This window comes from Ranitomeya imitator, chromosome 3 (genome assembly GCF_032444005.1).
Source record: "Ranitomeya imitator isolate aRanImi1 chromosome 3, aRanImi1.pri, whole genome shotgun sequence".
Taxonomy (NCBI): domain Eukaryota; kingdom Metazoa; phylum Chordata; class Amphibia; order Anura; family Dendrobatidae; genus Ranitomeya; species Ranitomeya imitator.
Genome location: NC_091284.1, coordinates 200,149,152 through 200,169,042, shown reverse-complemented (window position 1 = coordinate 200,169,042; position 19,891 = coordinate 200,149,152). Strand labels below are relative to the sequence as shown.

The 19,891-nt window shown below is 43.6% G+C and overlaps 1 protein-coding gene across 2 annotated transcripts in view; it reads right to left on the bottom strand.

Moving 5' to 3' along the window:
- CEP85 (centrosomal protein 85) overlaps positions 1 to 19,891 on the bottom strand; it is a 124,658-nt gene that overhangs the window by 57,922 nt on the left and 46,845 nt on the right. For both annotated transcript variants that reach the window (XM_069761745.1, XM_069761746.1), the window contains exon 6: positions 9,773 to 9,887. In XM_069761745.1, the coding sequence (XP_069617846.1) occupies positions 9,773 to 9,887 (115 nt within the window). The remainder of the gene's footprint in view (positions 1 to 9,772; positions 9,888 to 19,891) is intronic.

Sequence of the window (19,891 nt, the reverse complement as noted above, 5' to 3'; positions counted from 1 at the left end):
GCTGGTTTTTGTTCATTCTGCCTCCAAAAAATCGGAATAAAAAGCGATCAAAAAATGTCATGTGCCCGAAAACGGTACCAATAAAAACGTCAACTCGACCCGCAAAAAACAAAACCTCACATGACTGGACCAAAATATGGAAAAATTATAGCTCTCAAAATGTGGTGATGCAAAAACTATTTTTCTTTGCAATAAAAAGAATCTTTTACATGTGACAGCTGCCAAAAAAACCCTATAAATAGGTTTGCTATAAATAGTAAATCAAACCCCCACTTCATCAACCCCTTAGGGAAAAAAATGTATTTCTATTTTCCCATTAGGGATAGGGTTGGAGCTAAAGTTAGGATTGGGGCTAAGGTTAGGGTTTGGATTACATTTACGGTTGAGATTAGGGGTGTGTCAGGGTTAGGATTAGAGATGTGTGTGGGGGTTAGAGGTGTGTTGGGGTTAGGGGTGTGGTTAGGGATTAGGGTTGGAGTTATAATTGGGGTATTTCCACTGTTTAGGCACATCAGGGGCTCTACAAATGAATGTGACGCCCGCAGACCATTCCATCTAAGTCTGCATTCCAAACGGGCTCCTTCCATTCCAAGCTCTACCATGCACCCAAACGGTAGTTTCCCCCACATATGGGATATCAGCGTACTCAGAACAAATTGGACAACAACTTTTGGGGTGCAATTTCTCCTCTTACACTTGGGAAAATACAAAACTGGGGGCTAAAAAAAAAAAAATCATTTTTGTGGGAAAAAAAGATTTTTATTTTCACGGCTCTCCATTATAAACTGTAGTAAAACACTTGGGGGTTCAAAGTTCTCACACCACATCTAGATAAGTTCCTTGGGGGGGTCTAGTTTCCAATATGGGGTCACTTATGGGAGGTTTCCACTGTTTAGGCACTTAAGGGACTCTGCAAATGCGACATGGCATCCTATTTCAATTCCAGTCAATTTTGCATTGAAATGTCAAATGGCGCTCCTTCCCTTCCGAGCTCTGCCATGTGCCCAAACTGTGGTTTACCCCCACATATGGGTTATGTGCATACTCAGGACAAATTGTACAAAAACTTTTGGCGTCCAATTTCTCCTGTAACCCTTGGTAAAATAAAACAAATTGGATCTGAAGTAAATTTTGTGTGTGTGTGTGTGTGTGTGGGGGGGAGAGTTTGAAAATGTTAATTTTTTTGTTTGTAAAAACATTCCAAATTCTTGTGAAGCACCTGAAGGGTTAATGAACTTCTTGAATGAGGTTTTGAGCACCTTGAGGGGTGCAGTTTTAAGAAGGCATCACTTTTGGGTATTTTCTATTACATAGACCCCTCAAAGTGCCTTCAAATGTGATGTGGTCCCTAACAAAAAAAAAAAAATTGGCGTTGTAAAAAAAAATGAGAAATTGATGGTCAACTTTTAACAATTATAACTTTTTAACAAAAAAAAAAAAACTTTGGGGTCCAAAATTGTGTTGATGGAAAGTAAACATGTGCGAAATGTTACTTATTAAGTATTTTGTGAGACATGTGATTGTAAAATTTACGATTTTTTCTTCAAAAGGAACATGACAGACATAACTAAAAAATCCTGAATAGGAATGGAATAGGTGCAGTAAGTTTTGAGAATACGTTGAGCACTTAATGGCCACCGAATGCAGTATGGAGGGATATAGCTCCACCACATCACATGTGAGCCATTTATAGTGTGATTGCCAGGGTAAGTGTTCAAAGTTGGAAACCACCACCTTTGTGTTCTTAATGTATCCCGGGATGTTAGTCATAAGTGGTTGGAGATCGTGGTCCACCCATCATCCCAAGCGTTCAGTCATCGACCCTATCCCAGATATAATGGGTCTGAGGGAGGGGGGGTATTCTTGTGCACTTTGGGCAGTGCATGGTGAATGGGAGTAATGGGATCAGTGACGTAAGTAGTCTATAAGTTTGTCGTCGATTGCTCCCATGTAGAGGCCTTCATTGAGAAGTGAATGGAGCTCTTGTTGAAACTTTGAATTAGGATCAGAATAAAGTCTCTCAAGCACATTGTCATTGTTCAATAGAGTCATTAAGTGAGTGGTACAGGCCAGCATTCATGAGTACCACTGCTCCCCCTTTGTCAGCTGGACGCACAAGCAGGTTTTTTTTTTTTTTTTTTTTTTTTACAGTTTCAAGATCAGCAATCTTATGCTTTAAGATTTATTGTTTTAATAAACCTATGCGTCATTCCCAACAAATCACTTTTTCTACAGAATATAGTTCACAATTTCATGATGTAGTGGGCATTATCAAAAAAATACTTACCGTATATACTAGAGTATAAGCCGACCCGAGTATAAGCCGAGACCCCTAATTTTCCCACAAAAAAAACTGGGAAAACTTAATGACTCGAGTATAAGCCTAGGGAGGGAAATGCAGCAGCTACTGGTAAATTTCAAAAATAAAAATAGATACTAATAAAAACAAAATTAATTGAGACATCAGTAGGTTAAGTGTTTTTGAACATCCATATTGAATCAGGAGCCCCATATAAATGCTCCATAATGTTCATGATGGGCCCCATAAGATGCTCCATAATAAAATATGCCCCATATAATGCTGCACAAAGGATGATTATGGCCCCATAAGATGCTCCATAGAAAACGTGCCCCATATAATCCTGCATAAAGTTTGATTATGGCCCCATAAGATGCTCCATACAAACATTTGCCCCATATGTTGCTGCATTTAGGTTGATTATGGCCCCATAAGATGCTGCATAGAAACATTTGCCCCATACAATGCTGCTGCGAAAAAAAAAAATAAAAAATTATGACATACATACTCACCTCTTGTCCTGAGCAGGCGGGGACACCGGAACTTGCGATATTCACCTGTTCCCGTTCCACACTAAACACGTCATCGCGTCCTGACCTGAACGTCACAGGCAGAGGATGCGGAAGACGGAGCGGCACGCAGCAGTGGAATGGGGACAGGTTAATATTGGAATGCTCACCCTCCCAGTTTAACTCACCTGCTCCCGGTGCAGTCCCTGGCCCAGCTTCTTCCGTTGTTCAGCGGTCACATCGTACCGCTCATTAAAATAATGAATATGCGGCTCCACCCCTATGGGAGTGGAGTCACATCCATATTCATTACTTTAATGAGCGGTACCAAGTGACCACAGGAAGAGCTGCGGGCACCGGAGAAGCAGGGACATGCTGGGAACAGGTAAGTATGATTTGACAGCTGCCGCTCCCCCTCCCACCCCCCTGGGACAACGACTCAAGTATAAGCCGAGAGGGGCACTTTCAGCCTAAAAAAAAAAACAAACAAAAAAACGGGCTGTTAATCTCAGCTTATACTCGAGTATATGCGGTACCCGTATTAAATCAGGACACCCAGGTTTCAGTTTCCAACATTAGAAATAATGTCAGATATCTTGCCAAAAGAGCTCACACACTTGGTTCAATTCTGTCTCCCAGTCTATTCATATCCTTACCTGAAAAGACCATGGATACTTGTCTTTCTCTGAAAGGTTTTTTCAAATGTGGAAGTCACAAATGAGTTTCTTGCGACCATGTCGATAAAACTAAAAAAAGTTCTCTCTTAAAGAATCCTTCCGGATTTTTATACTTAACACCAGATTTCCCTCAGGCCTTAATATTAGACGATCTTATGTTACAGTAAAATTAAGAGAGGGAGAATCAAGAGGTAGAGAAGAAATGAGAGCAAGAAAGGGAAAAGGTAAAAGAGGGTTTTTTTTTAATCAATTCCCACATGCATGTTTTTTGGAACATTATATGGCACCATGTTTTCTTTCCTTCTTTCTCCCACTCTGTTTTTGTCGAGTTGTTTTTATATAACATATTTTTCAGATTATAAGACTTACCCCAAATTTTGAGGAGAAAAATAAGAAAAATTTTTTTTTAAGAAATTGGTGGTGCTTCTTATAAGCCTTGCATCTTATTGCTTACCGGGGGTGGTGGCTGTAGTGAAGCGGGGTCCCAGGGTCGCTGCTGGAGGAGGCAGGAGTAGGGCGATGCTCCAGGCTGCAGGCAGGGACGAGTTGGGGCGCTGATGTGTGGCGCGCTGCTGCGGGTATCTTGTGCTGCTGCCGGGTGTCTCCGGGTGCCCGGCGGTTGCTACATGGGTGTCTGGCGCTGCCCGGGGTTCTGCCGAAATTTTTAGACCGATTTGGCAGTGGGTCAGTAATGGTGCGGGGTGGCATTTTTTTGGAGGGCCGGACAGCCCTCCATGTGCTCGCCAGAGGTAGCTTGACTGCCATTAGGTACCGAGATGAGATCCTCAGACCCCTTGTAAGACCATATGCTGGTGCGGTTGGCCCTAGGTTCCTTCTAATGCACTAATGCAGGACAAAGCCAGACCTCAGGTGGATGGAGTGTGTCAGCAGCTCCTGCAAGGTTAAGGCACTGAAGCTATGGACTGGCCCACCCGTTCCCCAGACCTGAATCCGATTGAATCTATCTGGGACATCATGTCTCGCTCCATCCAACGTCACACCACAGACTGTCCAGGAATTGGCGGATGCTTTGTCCAGGTCTGGGAGGAGATCACTCAGAAGACTATCCGCCGCCTCATCTTGAGCATGTCCAGGCATTGTAGGGAGGTCATACAGTCACATCAAGGCCACACACACTAATGAGGATCATTTCCTTGTCTTGAGGCATTTCCACTGAAGTTGGATCAGCCTACAATTTGATTTTCCACTTAGATTTTGAGCATCATTCCAACTCCAGACCTCCATGGGATATTAGTTGTGATTTACATTGATAATTTTTAGGTTTTACGGTTCTCAACGCATTCCACTATATAATAAAGATTTACAACTGGAATATTTCATTCAGTGATATCTAGAATGTGGGATCTAAGTGTCCCCTTTATTTTTTTTGAGCAGTGCATATATACAGTACAGACCAAAAGTTTGGACACCTCATTTAAAGATTTTTCTGTATTTTCATGACTATGAAAATTGTACATTCACACTGAAGGCATCACAACTATGAATTAACACATGTGGAATTATATACTTAAAAATGTGAAACTGAAATTATGTCTTATATTCTAGGTTCTTCAAAGTAGCCACCTTTTGCTTTGATGACTGCTTTGCACACTCTTGGCATTCTCTTGAGGAGCTTCAAGAGGTAGTCACCAGGAATGGTTTTAACTTCACAGGTGTGCCCCGTCAGGTTTAATAAGTGGGATTTCTAGCCTTATAAATGGGGTTGGGACCATCAGTTGTGTTGTGCAGTAGTCTGGTGGCTACACAGCTGATAGTCCTACTGAATGGACTGTTAGAATTTGTATTATGGCAAGAAAAAAAGCAGCCAAGTAAAGAAAAACGAGTGGCCATCATTACTTTAAGAAATGAAGGTCAGTCAGTCTGAAATATTGGGAAAACATTGAAAGTGTCCCCAAGTGCAGTGGCAAAAACCATCAAGCCCTACAAAGAAACTGGCTCAGATGAGGACCGCCCCAGGAACGGAAGACCAATAGACACCAGCCTCAGAAATTGCAGGTTAACAGCAGCTCATGTTAGAGACCAGGTCAATGCCACACAGTTCTAGCAGCAGACACATCTCTACAACTGTTAAGAGGAGAATTTGTGCAGCAGGTCTTCATGGTAAAATAGCTGCTAGGAATCCACTGCTAAAGAAAGGCAACGAGCAGAAGTGACTTGTTTTGGCTAAAAAACACAAGAAATGGAGATTAGACCAGTGGAAATCTGTGCTTTGATCTGATGAGCCCAAATTTGAGATCTTTGGTTCCAACCACTGTGTCTTTGTGCGACGCAGAAAAGGTGAACGGATTGACTCTACATGCCTGGTTCCCACCGTGAAGCATGGAGGAGGTTTGATGGTGTGGGGGTGCTTTGCTGGTGACACTGTTGGGGATTTATTCAAATTGAAGACATACTGAACCAGCATGGCTACCACAGCATCTTGCAGTGGCATGCTATTCCATCCGGTTTGCGTTTAGTTGGACCATCATTTATTTTTCAACAAGACAATGACCCCAAACATACCTCCAGGCTGTGTAAGGGCTATTTGACCAAGGAGAGTGATGGGGTGCTACGACAGATGACCTGGCCTCCACAGTCTCCAGACCTGAACTCAATCGAGATGGTTTAGGGCAGGCATGTCAAACACGCGTCCCGCGGGCCGCATGCGGCCCTTTACAGGCATATCTGCGGCCCGCACAAAAGTCTCAAACTTTGTCTGTAAACACAAAGTTTGAGACTTTTGTGCGGGCCACAGATGCTCCCAGTCACTCTCAGCCTTCCTGACTTAGGACGGAGATCAGCAGCCACGCAAGCCGCAGATGTACAAAACGCGCGATCAGCACTTCCGGCTCTTCATTCATTGGCCGATGTCCCTGCATATGACCTGCTTACGTCATCAGCAGCCGACCAACTAGCTCAGTGTCAATCCATGATGTGTGTACTGTGGTCGGCTGCTGATGACGTAAGCAGGTCATATGCAGGGATATCGGCCAATGAATGAAGAGCCGGAAGTGCTGATCGCGCGTTTTGTACATCCGCGGCTCGCGTGGCTGCTGATCTCCGTCCTAAGTCAGGAAGGCTGAGAGTGACTGGGATACTGTGACCGAGGAAGAAGGGACCCACTGCCGCACAGGCAAAGTAGTAAGTGTGTGGCCCTCCTCCTGTACACATCATGCACGGACCTTCTGGGATGGGGTTTGTACGTTATGCACGCACCTGGCAGTGTGCACGGACCTTCTGGGATGGGGTTTATGTATGTAACGGTACCATTAAAAACTAAAGAGAGGGGTGAGCACTCTAATTATAAATAATTGCGATGCAAATGGAGAGCTGTTACTCTATGAACTGGTGGAACACCATCTGTATGTAACCTGCCATTGGTGCAAATCTTCTCAGAGAACAAGGCTGACTGATAACCACTTATCATCTTTGATCAAAGTAGGCACTGCGTTGTCATTTCAGCCTGATATACCAACAATTGTTAGCACAAAGAGGTGTCAAGCCTCAGGACAAAACACTAATGATTGAAAAAAAAGATAGCAAATAAATGTTTAGTTTTTAATTGCTGTATTTTTGTTGAATATAATAGTTGCTGTTGCGCACTGCAAATATATGTTGCTGTTACATATTACTACTTCATATCTTGTTTTCATTGACTGCTGTTAACATACGTGTGTGACATTGGCTGCTGTGTACGGCCCTCGCAACAACCTCTTGTTACTCATGTGGCCCTCGGGGTACCCTGAGTTTGACATGCCTGGTTTAGGGTGAGCTGGACCGCAGAGTGAAGGCAAAAGGGCCAACAACTGCTAAGCATCTCTGGGAACTCCTTCAAGATTGTTGGAAGACCATTCTCGGTGACTACCTCTTGAAGCTCATCAAGAGAATGCCAAGAGTGTGCAAAGCAGTGGCTACCTTGAAGAACCTAGAATAGAAGACAATCTCCGTTGTTGATGCCTTCAGTGAGAATGTACAATTTTCATAGTCATGAAAATACAGAAAAATCTTTAGAAAAAGTGTGTCCAAACTGTTGAGATAGAAATAAAATATATATATATATATATATATATATATATATATATATATATATATATATATATATATATATATTTATTTTACACATAATAATTGAACCCGTGGTGCGGGTATATAGTTCAAAATAAGCATACACAACTCTGACAAAACATATAGAAAAGGAATAATAAATCATGCTGATGCTCACCACCAGACAAAAATGACCCTCAGCAGCTGGGATCAAAGCCAGACCATGTGCCAAATCTGTCAGTGAAGAAGGATTAAAGATCACAACAATCTGATGCCGCACTTGAGGGTATAGAGTTAAAACCAAACCATTAACAGATTAAAACACGTAGTCTCTCACCAATGTGATCTTATTTAGCAATGGTGTGATCCCTTTGAATATAGTTTAAGCACTATTGAGGCAATTGGTGTTACCACTTTAAGAAATCTAACAGACAACAACGCTCACGATGTGGTTCTAGGACACTGACCTTCGAAACGCGTTGGTCATCTTTTTGATCCTAAAATAGCTCCGTAGCCTCAGTGATGTCACATGTGAGCAGGCGCTTCCCTGGCTCTGCGCAGCCTCTCGTCTCCTGCTGCCTGTGTACTACAGGAGCATATCTTGCTCTCTGCCCCTTGCAGTCCACCTGCCTAGACACAACTATACAGGTGCCCTAGGAGTGCAGGAGCACACTTCACTTCCTGTTCTCTGCAGCCTTCCTGCCCAGACACAACTTTACCATTTACACGCAGTAGCTCATCATCACTTGCTGCCAATCACTTACCCTAGTGGTTTCTTTCTCTCCTAGAGCCACATCGTGAGCGTTGTTGTCTCTGTGCTACATCTCTTAAAGTTATAACACCTGTTGCCTTAGTAGTTGCCTCAAGTACTGTGTTGTGGTCTGTCTTTGATTCCAGCTGCTGAGTGTGGTTTGTCTGGAGGCGAGCACCAGTGTGATTTGTTATTTTTGATTTTCTATATGTTTAGGCAGAGTCTTGTATGCTTAATTTGAACTATATACCCTCAAGCGCAATTTTTAATTACTGTGATATTCTAGTATTCTAACCATTGACAGGATTGGCACCTACTTGTCTTAGATTCCAGCTGCTGAGGGTATTCCTGGGGAGGGAGAGCTAGTGTGTTCAGAATTCTACCTTGCATATTATACACTACCATGAACAAGGCTCCTTAGCCGAAACGTGTGGGTCTGTGTGCTGCTGGTAACTCCATCTTTGAATTTTCATTTTTGATAAGTTTTTTCTGAATTTTATTACATGCCTCGCTGGATTTCCAATTCCTTTCATTTTGAAAACTGAAGATTTTGCCTTGCTCCAGGCCAGCCACGCGGGACCTCATCTGTATTCCTACAGTGTGGTGAGCTGACTTTTCTTCCTTATTTTTTCAACGACCAAGTATTGAGTGCATTCACTGAACATACATTTCAGTAGGCCAACATTTTGGATTTTAAAATCATTTTTTCAAGCTGGTGTTATAAAGTATTCTAATTTACTGAGATGACAACTTGAGTTTTCATTGGCTGTAAGCCATAATCATCAACATTAACAGAAATAAACACTTGAAATAGATCACTCTGTAATGACTATATTATATATGAGTTTCACTTTTTGCATTGAAGAACTAAAATAAATTAACTTTTTGATGATATTCTAATTTTGTGAGAAGCATCTGTATATGTACTGCTCTGCCACAAGCACATTCCAGCGCTCCCACCCTTTTCGCACCACACACACTTCTGCCCCAAAAACAATGGCTGGTTTTTCCTGCAATTTCATTTAGAATTTCTTTCCCCCTTTCCAGTACATTGATAAAATAAACGGTGCCATTCCAAACTAAAACTCGCCCAGCAAAAAACAACAAGACCTCATGCATCTATGTCGACAAAAATGAAAAAAGGTATGGCTCTTAGAAGAAGAGAGGGATAAAAAAAAAAAAAAAAGACCAACGTAAGTACAAACTGGGGTAAAAGCAAAAAAAAAAAAATTGCCTAGTCAGGAAGTGGTTGAGAGTCCTTCCACTACACAGCGTGCACATCTTTCACTACTGCCCGACGCCGATCAGACTCATCAGTGTGGGGCAGGAGAGCAATTCTCTTCGTGATTGGAGAGCATTCTTTTCTATTACTGGAAGCTGCCTTCGGACTAAAGCAATATTTTTTCTACCTAAAAATTACATCTCAGGATTTAAGAAATACGGTATATCGTGGAGATGACATACAGAGGCTGTAGTGGTCTCATGCATTTACCTGTAACCTCACGTGACACATATTATATGGACTGGATTGGCTCAGCACAGTGCTATGGACTTGCAGCTCTCCCTCCCTTAATTTTTGTTCCAGGACAGCAATGTGCTGACGCTGCCTGTAAATATAAAGAAATACGGTAAATTAAAACCTTTACATCAGATTATTTTTCCACCTCAATATATTGCTACATTATGACTGAAATCTGGCATAATTGCCTAAAACAATTTTCGCTTGGAATAGCAACTATATTTTCAGCTCTTATGCCAGCAAACATGTCACCCTCAGTACGACACTTGGCAAACATGGCACTCTTAAGGCAACTATGTTGTGCTGGTTCCTTTGGTGAAAGGAGTAACTGGTATTAGCCATCATTAACTGAATAGAGACTCTCCAAGATTGTGTGTTTCTTAACCCCTTAATAAGTGGGTCTGTTTGGGTCTTAAGCTTTACCCCCTTACCTCCCCCAAGGCTGTTTGCACCTTCAAGACCAGGCCAAATTTTACAATTCTGACCAGTGTCATTTTATATACCAAATTCAAAAATCTTAATGGAGGGATAGAGAGGCATAAACAAAAGCAATTAAAATTACAAATGTTTATTAAAATTACACAATAAAATGTATCAAACGCAAGTTTAAAGATATGGGTATATCATTAGAAACGTGGCTACAGGGCAAGGAGCTCATACATTAAAAACTATCAGCACTCACAAATTCCTCCAGAGGATATATTTATTATTATTATTATTATTATTTATTGTTATAGCGCCATTTGTTCCATGGCGCTTTACATGTGAGGAGGGGTATACATAATGAAAACAAGTACAATAATCTTAAACAATACAAGTCATAACTGGTACAGGAGGAATGAGGACCCTGCCCGCGAAGGCTCACAATCTACAAGGTATACGCCGACCCAAGTATAAAAAGAGACCCCTAATTTTGCCACAAAAAAAAAAAATATATATATATATATATATATATATATATATATATATATATATATATATATATATATATATATATATATATATATATATATATATATATATACGGAAAACAAATTGACTCGAGTATAAGCCTAGGGTGGGAAATGCAGCAGCTACTGGTAAATTTCAAAAATAAAAAAATAGATACCAATATATGTAAAGTTAATTGAGACATCAGTAGGTTAAATGTTTTTGAATATCCATATTGAATCAGGAGCCCCATATAATGCTCCATACAGTTCATGTTGGGCCCCATAAGATGCTCCATAGAATAATATGCCCCATATAATGATCCATAAAGGTTGATGGCCCCATAAGATGCTCCATAGAATAAAATGCCCTGTATGCTGCTGCGATAAAAAAAAAAAAAAAAAAAACCCGAACATTTAACTTTTTTTTACCCCCTCCCAATTTTTTTTTTTTTTACTTTAGACCTTTTATTTTTACAAGGGTAACAGGAGAAGATGTACCCTGAAAAAAAACAAATTGTGCAATTTCTCCTGAGTACACAGCTACCCCATATGTGCAGGAAAACTACGGATTGGGCATATGGCAGGTTTGGCAGGGTAGGGGGCACCATTTGAATTTTTGAACGCAAAATTTAATGGAATCATTATTGTACACCATATCCCTAAATTTGGTACTTAATGACAAGCCAATTATTACAATTCTGACCACTGTCACTTTATGAAGTTATAGCTCCGGAACGATTCAACAGATCCACGGATTCCAAGACTGTTTTCTCGTGACATATTGTACTTTGTGTTAGTGGTAAAATTTCTTTGATATGACTTGCGTTTATGAAAAAAAAAAAAACATGGAAATTTGGCAAAAATTTGGAAAAATGTAGCAATTTTCAAACTTTTAAATTTTTGTACCCTGAAATCAGAGAGTGATGTCACACAACAGATAAATGACATTTCCCACATGCGCTTGGCGATGAGCGCATTTCGGGCCGCAAGCGGTAGTTAAATGCCACTGTTAGCGTTTGACAGCAGCATTTAACTAGTTAATAGCGGCGGCGGATCGCGATTCCACTCGCCGCTGTTCAAAACAGCTGACATGTTGCGGATTTGATGTGGGCTCACCGCCGGAGCCCACATCAAAGCAGGGGATCTGACCTCGGACGTACTATCCCGTCCGAGGTCAGAAAGGGGTTAAAAGGCTTATGGTCAGTCATTAAGGGGTTAAATCCCCCAGGTGCGTCATAGAAGTTTATAAAGGTAGAGATGTGAAAAAAGAAACTAACATTTTTTCCATAGGAATGATCTTTCAGACCCATTTCTTTTTTCCCTTTCACAAGATTACAAAGAAAAAAAAAAAAAAAAAAAAAGAAGGAGCCCCAAAACTGTTGTGCAATTTTTTTTGGGTACGTTAATATCTCATATGTGGAGGAAAAACTACTGTTTGGGTGTACGTCAGAGCTCGGAAGGGCAAGAGTGACTTTTGGAATGCAGACTTTGATGGAATAGTCTGCAGGCATCATGTCGTGCTTGGAGAGCACCTGATGTGCCTAAACAGTGGAAATCCCCCACTAGTTACCCTTTTGAATTGATCTAGTGCTTTCTTGGTATGTGAATTTTTTAATGTGGTGTCATACACAAGTTGTGTAGAGTGCATCAGGATGGCATATGCAAGTTGTAGAAGTAAGAAATAAATGTATTAGTCCATGCATGAGTGGTAGACTCTGAAACTGTTTCATACACAGACCAGGTTTGTCAGGACAGGTGTCACTGATAAGTGGTGTCCTTGAGTATCCCCCTTCAGTAACACTTTATGCAACCTTTGCTTCCAGTTTGAAGGACCTCACAGGGGGAAACCTTGCCCTGGTACAAAACAGGCACCTTCAGTTCTGTAAGCACTGGGGCCACCTCCTTACCAACTGCAAAATATTAGGACCTTCGTCACCACTTCCTGGAACTGAAGGAAGGTCCTGGTCTGCTCTGTATATTGTGATAGCATATAAGCGTTGTACATTGCCATCTGTACTATGTGCACAGCCACCTTCTTGTACCACATCTTGACTTTTCTCCAGGCACTGTATGGCTGGAGGAGTTAAGAGAAATCAACTCTCCCCTCTCTCTCTCTTGTTGTACCCCAGTACATGGTTTGGTTTGCGGACCTGTGTAAAAATACCTAGAACAGCAGTGGTGCTGCCTCCACCATGTATGGTAATCAAGAAAAGGACATGCCTCTTGTCCTTGTACTAGACCAAAAGTAAATTGTTGCTACAATGGGCTCTATCGCCCTTTTTGAGCAGCTGCCCAATTAGCTAGGGAGGTCTCTGATTTTTCCGGACAGTACAGCAGGCTGCAGTAGCTCGTGCAGATGGGGCCTTGAAGAGTATGATGCTGGTTTAAAAAGTTATCTAAGTAGAGGTGATGACTTTGATCCAGCAGTGGGTGCACTAAATCACACACAATTTTCTCACTCAATCCCAGATCAGGGGGGCATTCAGGGGGTTGAATCCAGGTGTCCTTCCCTTCATAAACTCTAAACTCGTGTGTGTACCCTGAGGTACGCTCAGTTTGTACAGCTTAATTCCTTACCTGGCCCTGTTACTGGGCAGGTATTGCTTGAATTTGAGCCTCCCCTTGAAATGTATTAGGGACTCCTCCACGCAGATGTCCTTTTGGGGAACATCCACCTCAAACTTTTGCTGCTAACCGGACAAACTTTGAAAAGTCAGTCAAAGTTGGGGTAATCTCAGAAGAGGACATTTAGTGTTATGTAAAGCAAACATTTGTGGATGGCCTCAAAGCGTGTGCGGTGCATAGCATGCAGAACAGTGGAGCGTTCTACAAAAACAGTAATTAGACCTACCGGTAATTGTATTTCCAGGAACCCATCCTGACAGCACCATGAAGGACATCCTTTTTATCCTCACTGGGACAGAAAACACTGAGAGGTTAAAGGGACCTCCCATTTCCACCCCTTAGTGTCTTTTCAAAGTACCACATCTGGATGGATTCAACATAAATTAGTTATTCGTTATACAAACGTTATGTCACTAGTAGTGCTGTCAGGATGGGCTCCTGGAAATACAATTACCGATAAGTCCAATTACTGTTTTCCAGTTCATCAATCCTGACAGCACCATGGAGAATACCAAAGTATGATGATTTAGGGTGGGACCACTGCATGTGAAGAACCTTCCTACCAAAGGCAAGTTGCCCTGAGACTTCATCTAGCTTATAATGCTTCGAGAAAGTATTTAAACTTGACCATATTACGGCTCTACATACTGTATCTGATTCACTGAAGCCCCCCTTTCTTTGCACATGAAGTAGCTATGGCCCTAGTTGAATGGTCTCTAAGAGTCTCCGGGGGAGATCTTCCTTCAGCCTCGTAGGCTAGACCAATTATGGATCTGATCCATCTAGCTATTGTGCATTTTGCCGCCTTCTTACCCGTTTGACCCCACATACTGCACGAACAAGTTTGTCTCAAGTCTCCAGCCCCTAGGTATTGGAGAACGGTTTCTCCAACGTCTAGGCAATGAAAGGATTGTTCCTTCGGGTTCCTAGGGTGCTGGCAGAAAAACGGGAGAACAACTTCCAGGTTCATGTTTGGGGTTGATACCACTTTGAGGAGGAACGCTGGGTCAAGCCTCAAGACCAGTCGGTCTTTAAACACTTGTGAATACGGGTCTTGAATAGATAGGGTTTGCAATTGCCCTAGTCTCTTGGCCAATGCGATTTCTACTAGAAAGCAATTTTAAATGTCCATATCATTTGTTGGTTCATATGGGTGTTTACAAAGTGTGATTAGCACTAGGTTTAGGTCCCAAGGTGGGACAGACTTCCTCACAGAAGGCTTCAGCCTCTGTATAGCTTTAGAGATCCTGGCTATCCAGGGGTGGGTAGATAGGGGAGAGTCGAAAAATATGCTACGGGCAGAGATCTGTACCCTTCGAGTACTTGGTCTAAGACCCTACCATCCAATCTCCGCAATAAATGCAGAAGTGCTTCCAGATTTTATTATAAATAGCGGAGGTCACGGGTTTTCTGCTGGCCTGAAGGGTAGATATTACGTTCCAAATACAAAGAGAGCAAGAAATGGACGGCACTCGAGAGATGTGTACTCCTTGGGATTTTTTAAGAACTCACTGAAAACAATCGTCCCAAACAGCTAGTGGGTATAAGGTGCTCTAGCAGTATAAGCATATAGCTGAGTGAATATCAAAGAACAAAAGTCTGCGGCACTCACCCCGTTGTTGCTGTGTGAACGTGTTCTTTATTGAAACATGATTTTATGGAAGTTTATACATCCAGCTAGGCAGCAGGTTTTACAGGAGGGTGCGGTGATGGAGAGTGGACGACGGCCGTTTCGCACTGAATGTGCTTCAACGGGTCCAGGTATTACGTTGTCTGACAATCCCTTTGACTTCAGGACCTGTTTCTCAGAATCCATGCTGAGAGTTGAAGACTGTCTGGATTGTGGTGGAGAACTGGGCCCTGGTGGAGGACATCTTTTCTCCTTGGAAGGAGGATGGGGTCTTCTGCCACTTTCCTCAGCAGAGCGAGCCAACTCCTCTTCTGCCAGAAGGGTACTACCAGGATGATCTTCGCCCCTTCCTCCTTTACTTTCCTCAGCACTCTGGGAACCTGAGGCAGGGGAAGGGGGTAGGGGAGGGGCTTGGGCGCATAGGACAGCCCTTCTACCCATTGTTGAAACAGTGCGCCAACTCCCACTGAACCGTCTAGGGGGGGAAAAGGAAAAAAAAAAAAAAAAAAACATCTGACCTTCGCATATTTTCTGTTCCAGCCTAGCTGACTTGCATCGGTGGTGATCACAATGCAATTCCCCGCCTGGAGGTATTTGAGTGGTCCACCAGCGTATTCCGGGAGAAATAGGAACATTACTGTGTCCAGCGACAGTTGATGCTTGTCCCAGGCAGATAGAACCGCACTCTGGAGCTCTCGTGAGTAAAACTGACTCCAACTTATGCAGGGGATGCAAGAGGTCATCAGTCCCAGGATTCTCATTGCTTCTCTGATGGAGCAGCGGCTTTCTGTAAAATTGGTGGATTCTTTCCATCATGGCGCTCTGCTTCTCTTCCGGTAAAAAAAAAAAAAATGATGTTCTTAATTGGGAGTCTAGCAGAACCCCTAGGAATCTTTGTGTTCTGGAACAAGATCCGATTGTCCCAATTTATGACCTATCCCAGCCTCTGAAGCGTGGAAATCGACGTCTGGCAGTGCTCCCTGAGCCATTCTTCGGAGCTGGCTATAAATCAGGAAGTCGTCTAGGTAGGGGATTATGATGGCATCCCGTTTACTTAGACCTTGGTGAATACTCTGGGTGCTGAAGCTAGGTCAAAGGGAAGACAACGGAACTGGTAGTGACGGACTCTCCCCTGGACCCTCAGAGAAAACCTTAGGAATCTCTGGAATGAAGCATGGACGGGAAAAAAAAACGTGATTTTGAAGTCTAGGGTACACATCACCGCATTCCTGTCTATAAGGGGAATCGTGGGTCTGATGGAGTCCATCTTGAATTTTTTGTACTTTATCCATTGGTTTAGAAGTTTTAAATGTATTATTGTCCTGCTCTCTCATGAGGGTTTCTTTACCAAGAGGCTGGAGTAATGGCCCTTGCATTTTTCCTGCTCGGGGACCGGGACTACAGCTCAGATTTTAAGTAGGTCCTGGACATTGTCACATGGGGCAAGCGGCTGACTGAAGGCTGGAGTTTGCCATCATGAACCTTTCTGGGGGTAGCTGGGTGAACTCTATTTTGTAACCAAGGGAGGCTATCCGCAACATCCACTGATTTTCTGATATCTCCTGACCCCCCCCTCCCCCCCACACTCATGGTGTCACTCTCTACTTGAGCCTGAACCAAAAATGGAGTTCTTACCCCTACCTCCCTTGCTGTAGCTCCATCTGCCCTTTTCCCTTTTGGGTAGGTTGGGACCTGTGAAAGGGCTGATATTTCTTTATTTTCTTCTCAGGGAACGCTTTCTTTTTGTCTGATGCCTTTTACAGAATCTCATCTAAAACAGGCCCAGTGTGTTTTTGGACAGTGTCCCCGGACCAAATCTTTAGCCAGGTAGCCCTCTGGGCGGCATTGGATAAAGACCCATTCAGGAGGGGAAGGGATTTTAGGATGGTGTCCCTGGCTGTCTTAGTCTTCAAGTGTTCCTCCAAGTATTCGACACATAAATGCATAGATCGAGCCACTGATGTTGCCGCGATGTTAGCCAGGATTATGGCTGCCGAGGTGTCCCAAGCTCTCTTTAGGAGGCCATCCGCCTTCCCATCCAGGCTGAAGGAGTCTTCAAACTGGATTGAGGTTCTCTTTACCAATTTGGCTACTGGAATGTCGGCCTTGGGGAGCAAAGGGTAGACGAAGTTTGAAGTCTCTAGGAATGACCAGTATTTTTTCCGCATCTTCCCATTCCTCCATGATCGTTGAACGAATATGGCTGTTGACCAAGAATACTGTTTCTCTGGGATCGTAACCTCCCAAACATCTCTTCCTATAAGAGGGGTTTTGGGGTTTCCTCCACGTGCATGGTATTCCGTACTGTATGGAGGAGCTCATCTGTGCCCTCAGAGGAAGAGGCATCTCTTCCTTCCCTCTGGTGGGTCAGTAAATACTTCCCTCTTCCTGGTCAGATTCATCTGGCATTTCTTCCTCGGAGCTCACTTCCATCCCCCTTGGTCTTTTATGGGACCCACTGTGGGATTTGGGCTGTGAAGTATGAGTGCACACTATCCCAGAAATTGAATCCTGGACCTCCTCTCTTATGCACCTCATGTCCGACAGCAAAGAAGTCTGCGCTTCTCTGATTATTTTTGAAGTGCAGGGTTCACATAGGTACTTCTGCCAGGGATCTGGTAGTCTGACTTTACAGATAGCACATTTTCTACTCTTTCCTGACTTCTTGCTATCCTTAGGGGTTGAAGAGACAGGTGTTCCCCCTAGAATACACAGAGTAGATGCCATGTGTTTCTTTGTGTGGGGTAAGGGCTTAGTTATGGGTGTCTTTTTACAAGTTTACTCACATGCCCCTGGCTGAGTTCCAAGCAAGTCTTAATAGAAACCTCCATGTCCCAAGCATACAGTAGGGCAGCCTACACACATTACAGGACCCTATTTATACGATACCCATCCTGGATCTCTTCTGCGGAGTTTTTCGCCGGATCATCCTTCCTGCGTTCCACTGTGGAACGCATGCTGGCCGCGCCTCGTAAGTGCTCTGCCCGGCTTGCAGAGATGTCGCCGAAAGCGCGCCCGCAGGGTTTTAGCGTTTCGGAGGCAGACCCCAGTGCTGAGAGCCCAGGCAAAAGGAAGCAGCTCGCAACTCAGGAGCAGAACTCACTGAGGTTGGCTGAGGGACCCCCCATCAGATGGTGTTGGTCGTATATTTCTTGACAGCAGGAAGTTAAAGGCTTGGACCCCCTATCAATGCTGATCTGCCCGGTACAGCCAGGGGGATAGGAGCTTCCTCTCGTAGTTCCTATCCTCACTAGGACAGGAACAACACTGAGGGGTGGAAATGGGAGGGCCCTTTTAATCTCAGTGTTTCCTGTCCCAGTGAGGATAAGAAGGACATCCTCTGTGGTGCTGAATCAAATATTCCTTAGCTCACAGCACCTCATGCACACACTGTTAGGGCTAGCGGAATGCACCAAATAATTAGATAGGGTAAGGTGCGTTCACAGCCCGATGGCGGTACAATATGGATACACACACGGGTTAACTTCACCACCCTTTATGAAGGAAGCAAACCCTGTTGCATCGCAGGGCCGTGGCACTGCACCAAGAGCGCAAGCAAGGAGTCTCAGAACTCAATCCCAAGACACAGGATTAGAGATCGTCTAGACCTCTTGCGCTCGACACCGCAACTGGGGTGTCAGAGTAACTGCAAAAATAACTTAAATGCACAAGAGTGCATACAGTGCCGCACTGGTGGACGCCACTAACCACCCAGACTTGGGATAGGAAAGCGCTCTAATAGCACACGCGCCGCACTGGCGGTCACAGCAATTAGACGCTGTTTCGTGTGTTTATTGCTGATGGCTCAGCCGGGCGCTAGATAGCAGACATTCACAAGGGAGGGGGATGATTAATGAACGACTTTCACTAATCAACACACACACGATTTCAAGAGTGCACTAGCGCATGGCCGAGTGGCCATGCAAACCTTTTATAGCGGCAGTGCTACAAGACCTTCCAGATGGACCAATAGGAGCCGCAACAGGACCTGAGCATGTGACCCCTGACCTCCAATGGGAGGTCGTCCCGTGGGCATGCTCAGTAAGGGAAAAGCATGACTTAGTCCCAGAAAGACCTGCTCGCTGCTGAACATTGCTGGCTACAAGGACAGAGCCTGGAAGGGCAGTAGTAACCAGTCGTCCAGTATCAGCCTGAGCCAGATGCTGGGACCGACATCTCCGTTGAGCAGACTCCACTGCGGCTGGAGAAGAATGGGAGACCGCAGCGGAGATGGTTCGAGATTCCCTCTGTGCAGAGGCGGGAACTCGACACCTAACAGCGTTAAAATTACCCCCGATTGCAGTGCACGTCAAATCCAAGGAGTCCATCTTTAATTTCTAGATAAACTGGTCTTTAAAAAAGGATGGTGTGTTACACACAGACCTTTTATATATATATTAAAAAAAAAAGTGCAATATATTGTTCCTTTCTCCAGTGGGCATCCGAGAAGGATGGTTGAGTCAATACCATGGAGCCAACTTCTAAGAGTCAGAAGGGTGGTTTTGTGTGATACATTGGTTGATCAACGCTTAGATGAAATGTGAGATAAATTCCTCATGAGTGGTTATCCAAGAGATAGTCTGGTTGAATACAAACGACAAGCCCTAGAGATGTCTAGGAACGATCTTTTGGTCCCTAAAAAAATCCGCCATTGTAAACAAACGGATACCATTTGCTACAACTTATAATGTCTTGAGCAGGAGGATTTCAGGTATTGTCAGGAAACATTGGTCACTATTGGGGAAGGGTCATGTTGATGTTGAGGGAGTTCACTTCTCATTTAGGAGGAACCGTAATCTAAAAGGATGAGCTTGTTAATTCTGACATTGTAAGTCCCTCTTGGAACTTCCAATTAAAGGGAACCTGTCACCCCCAAAATCGAAGGTGAGCCAAGCCCACTAGCAT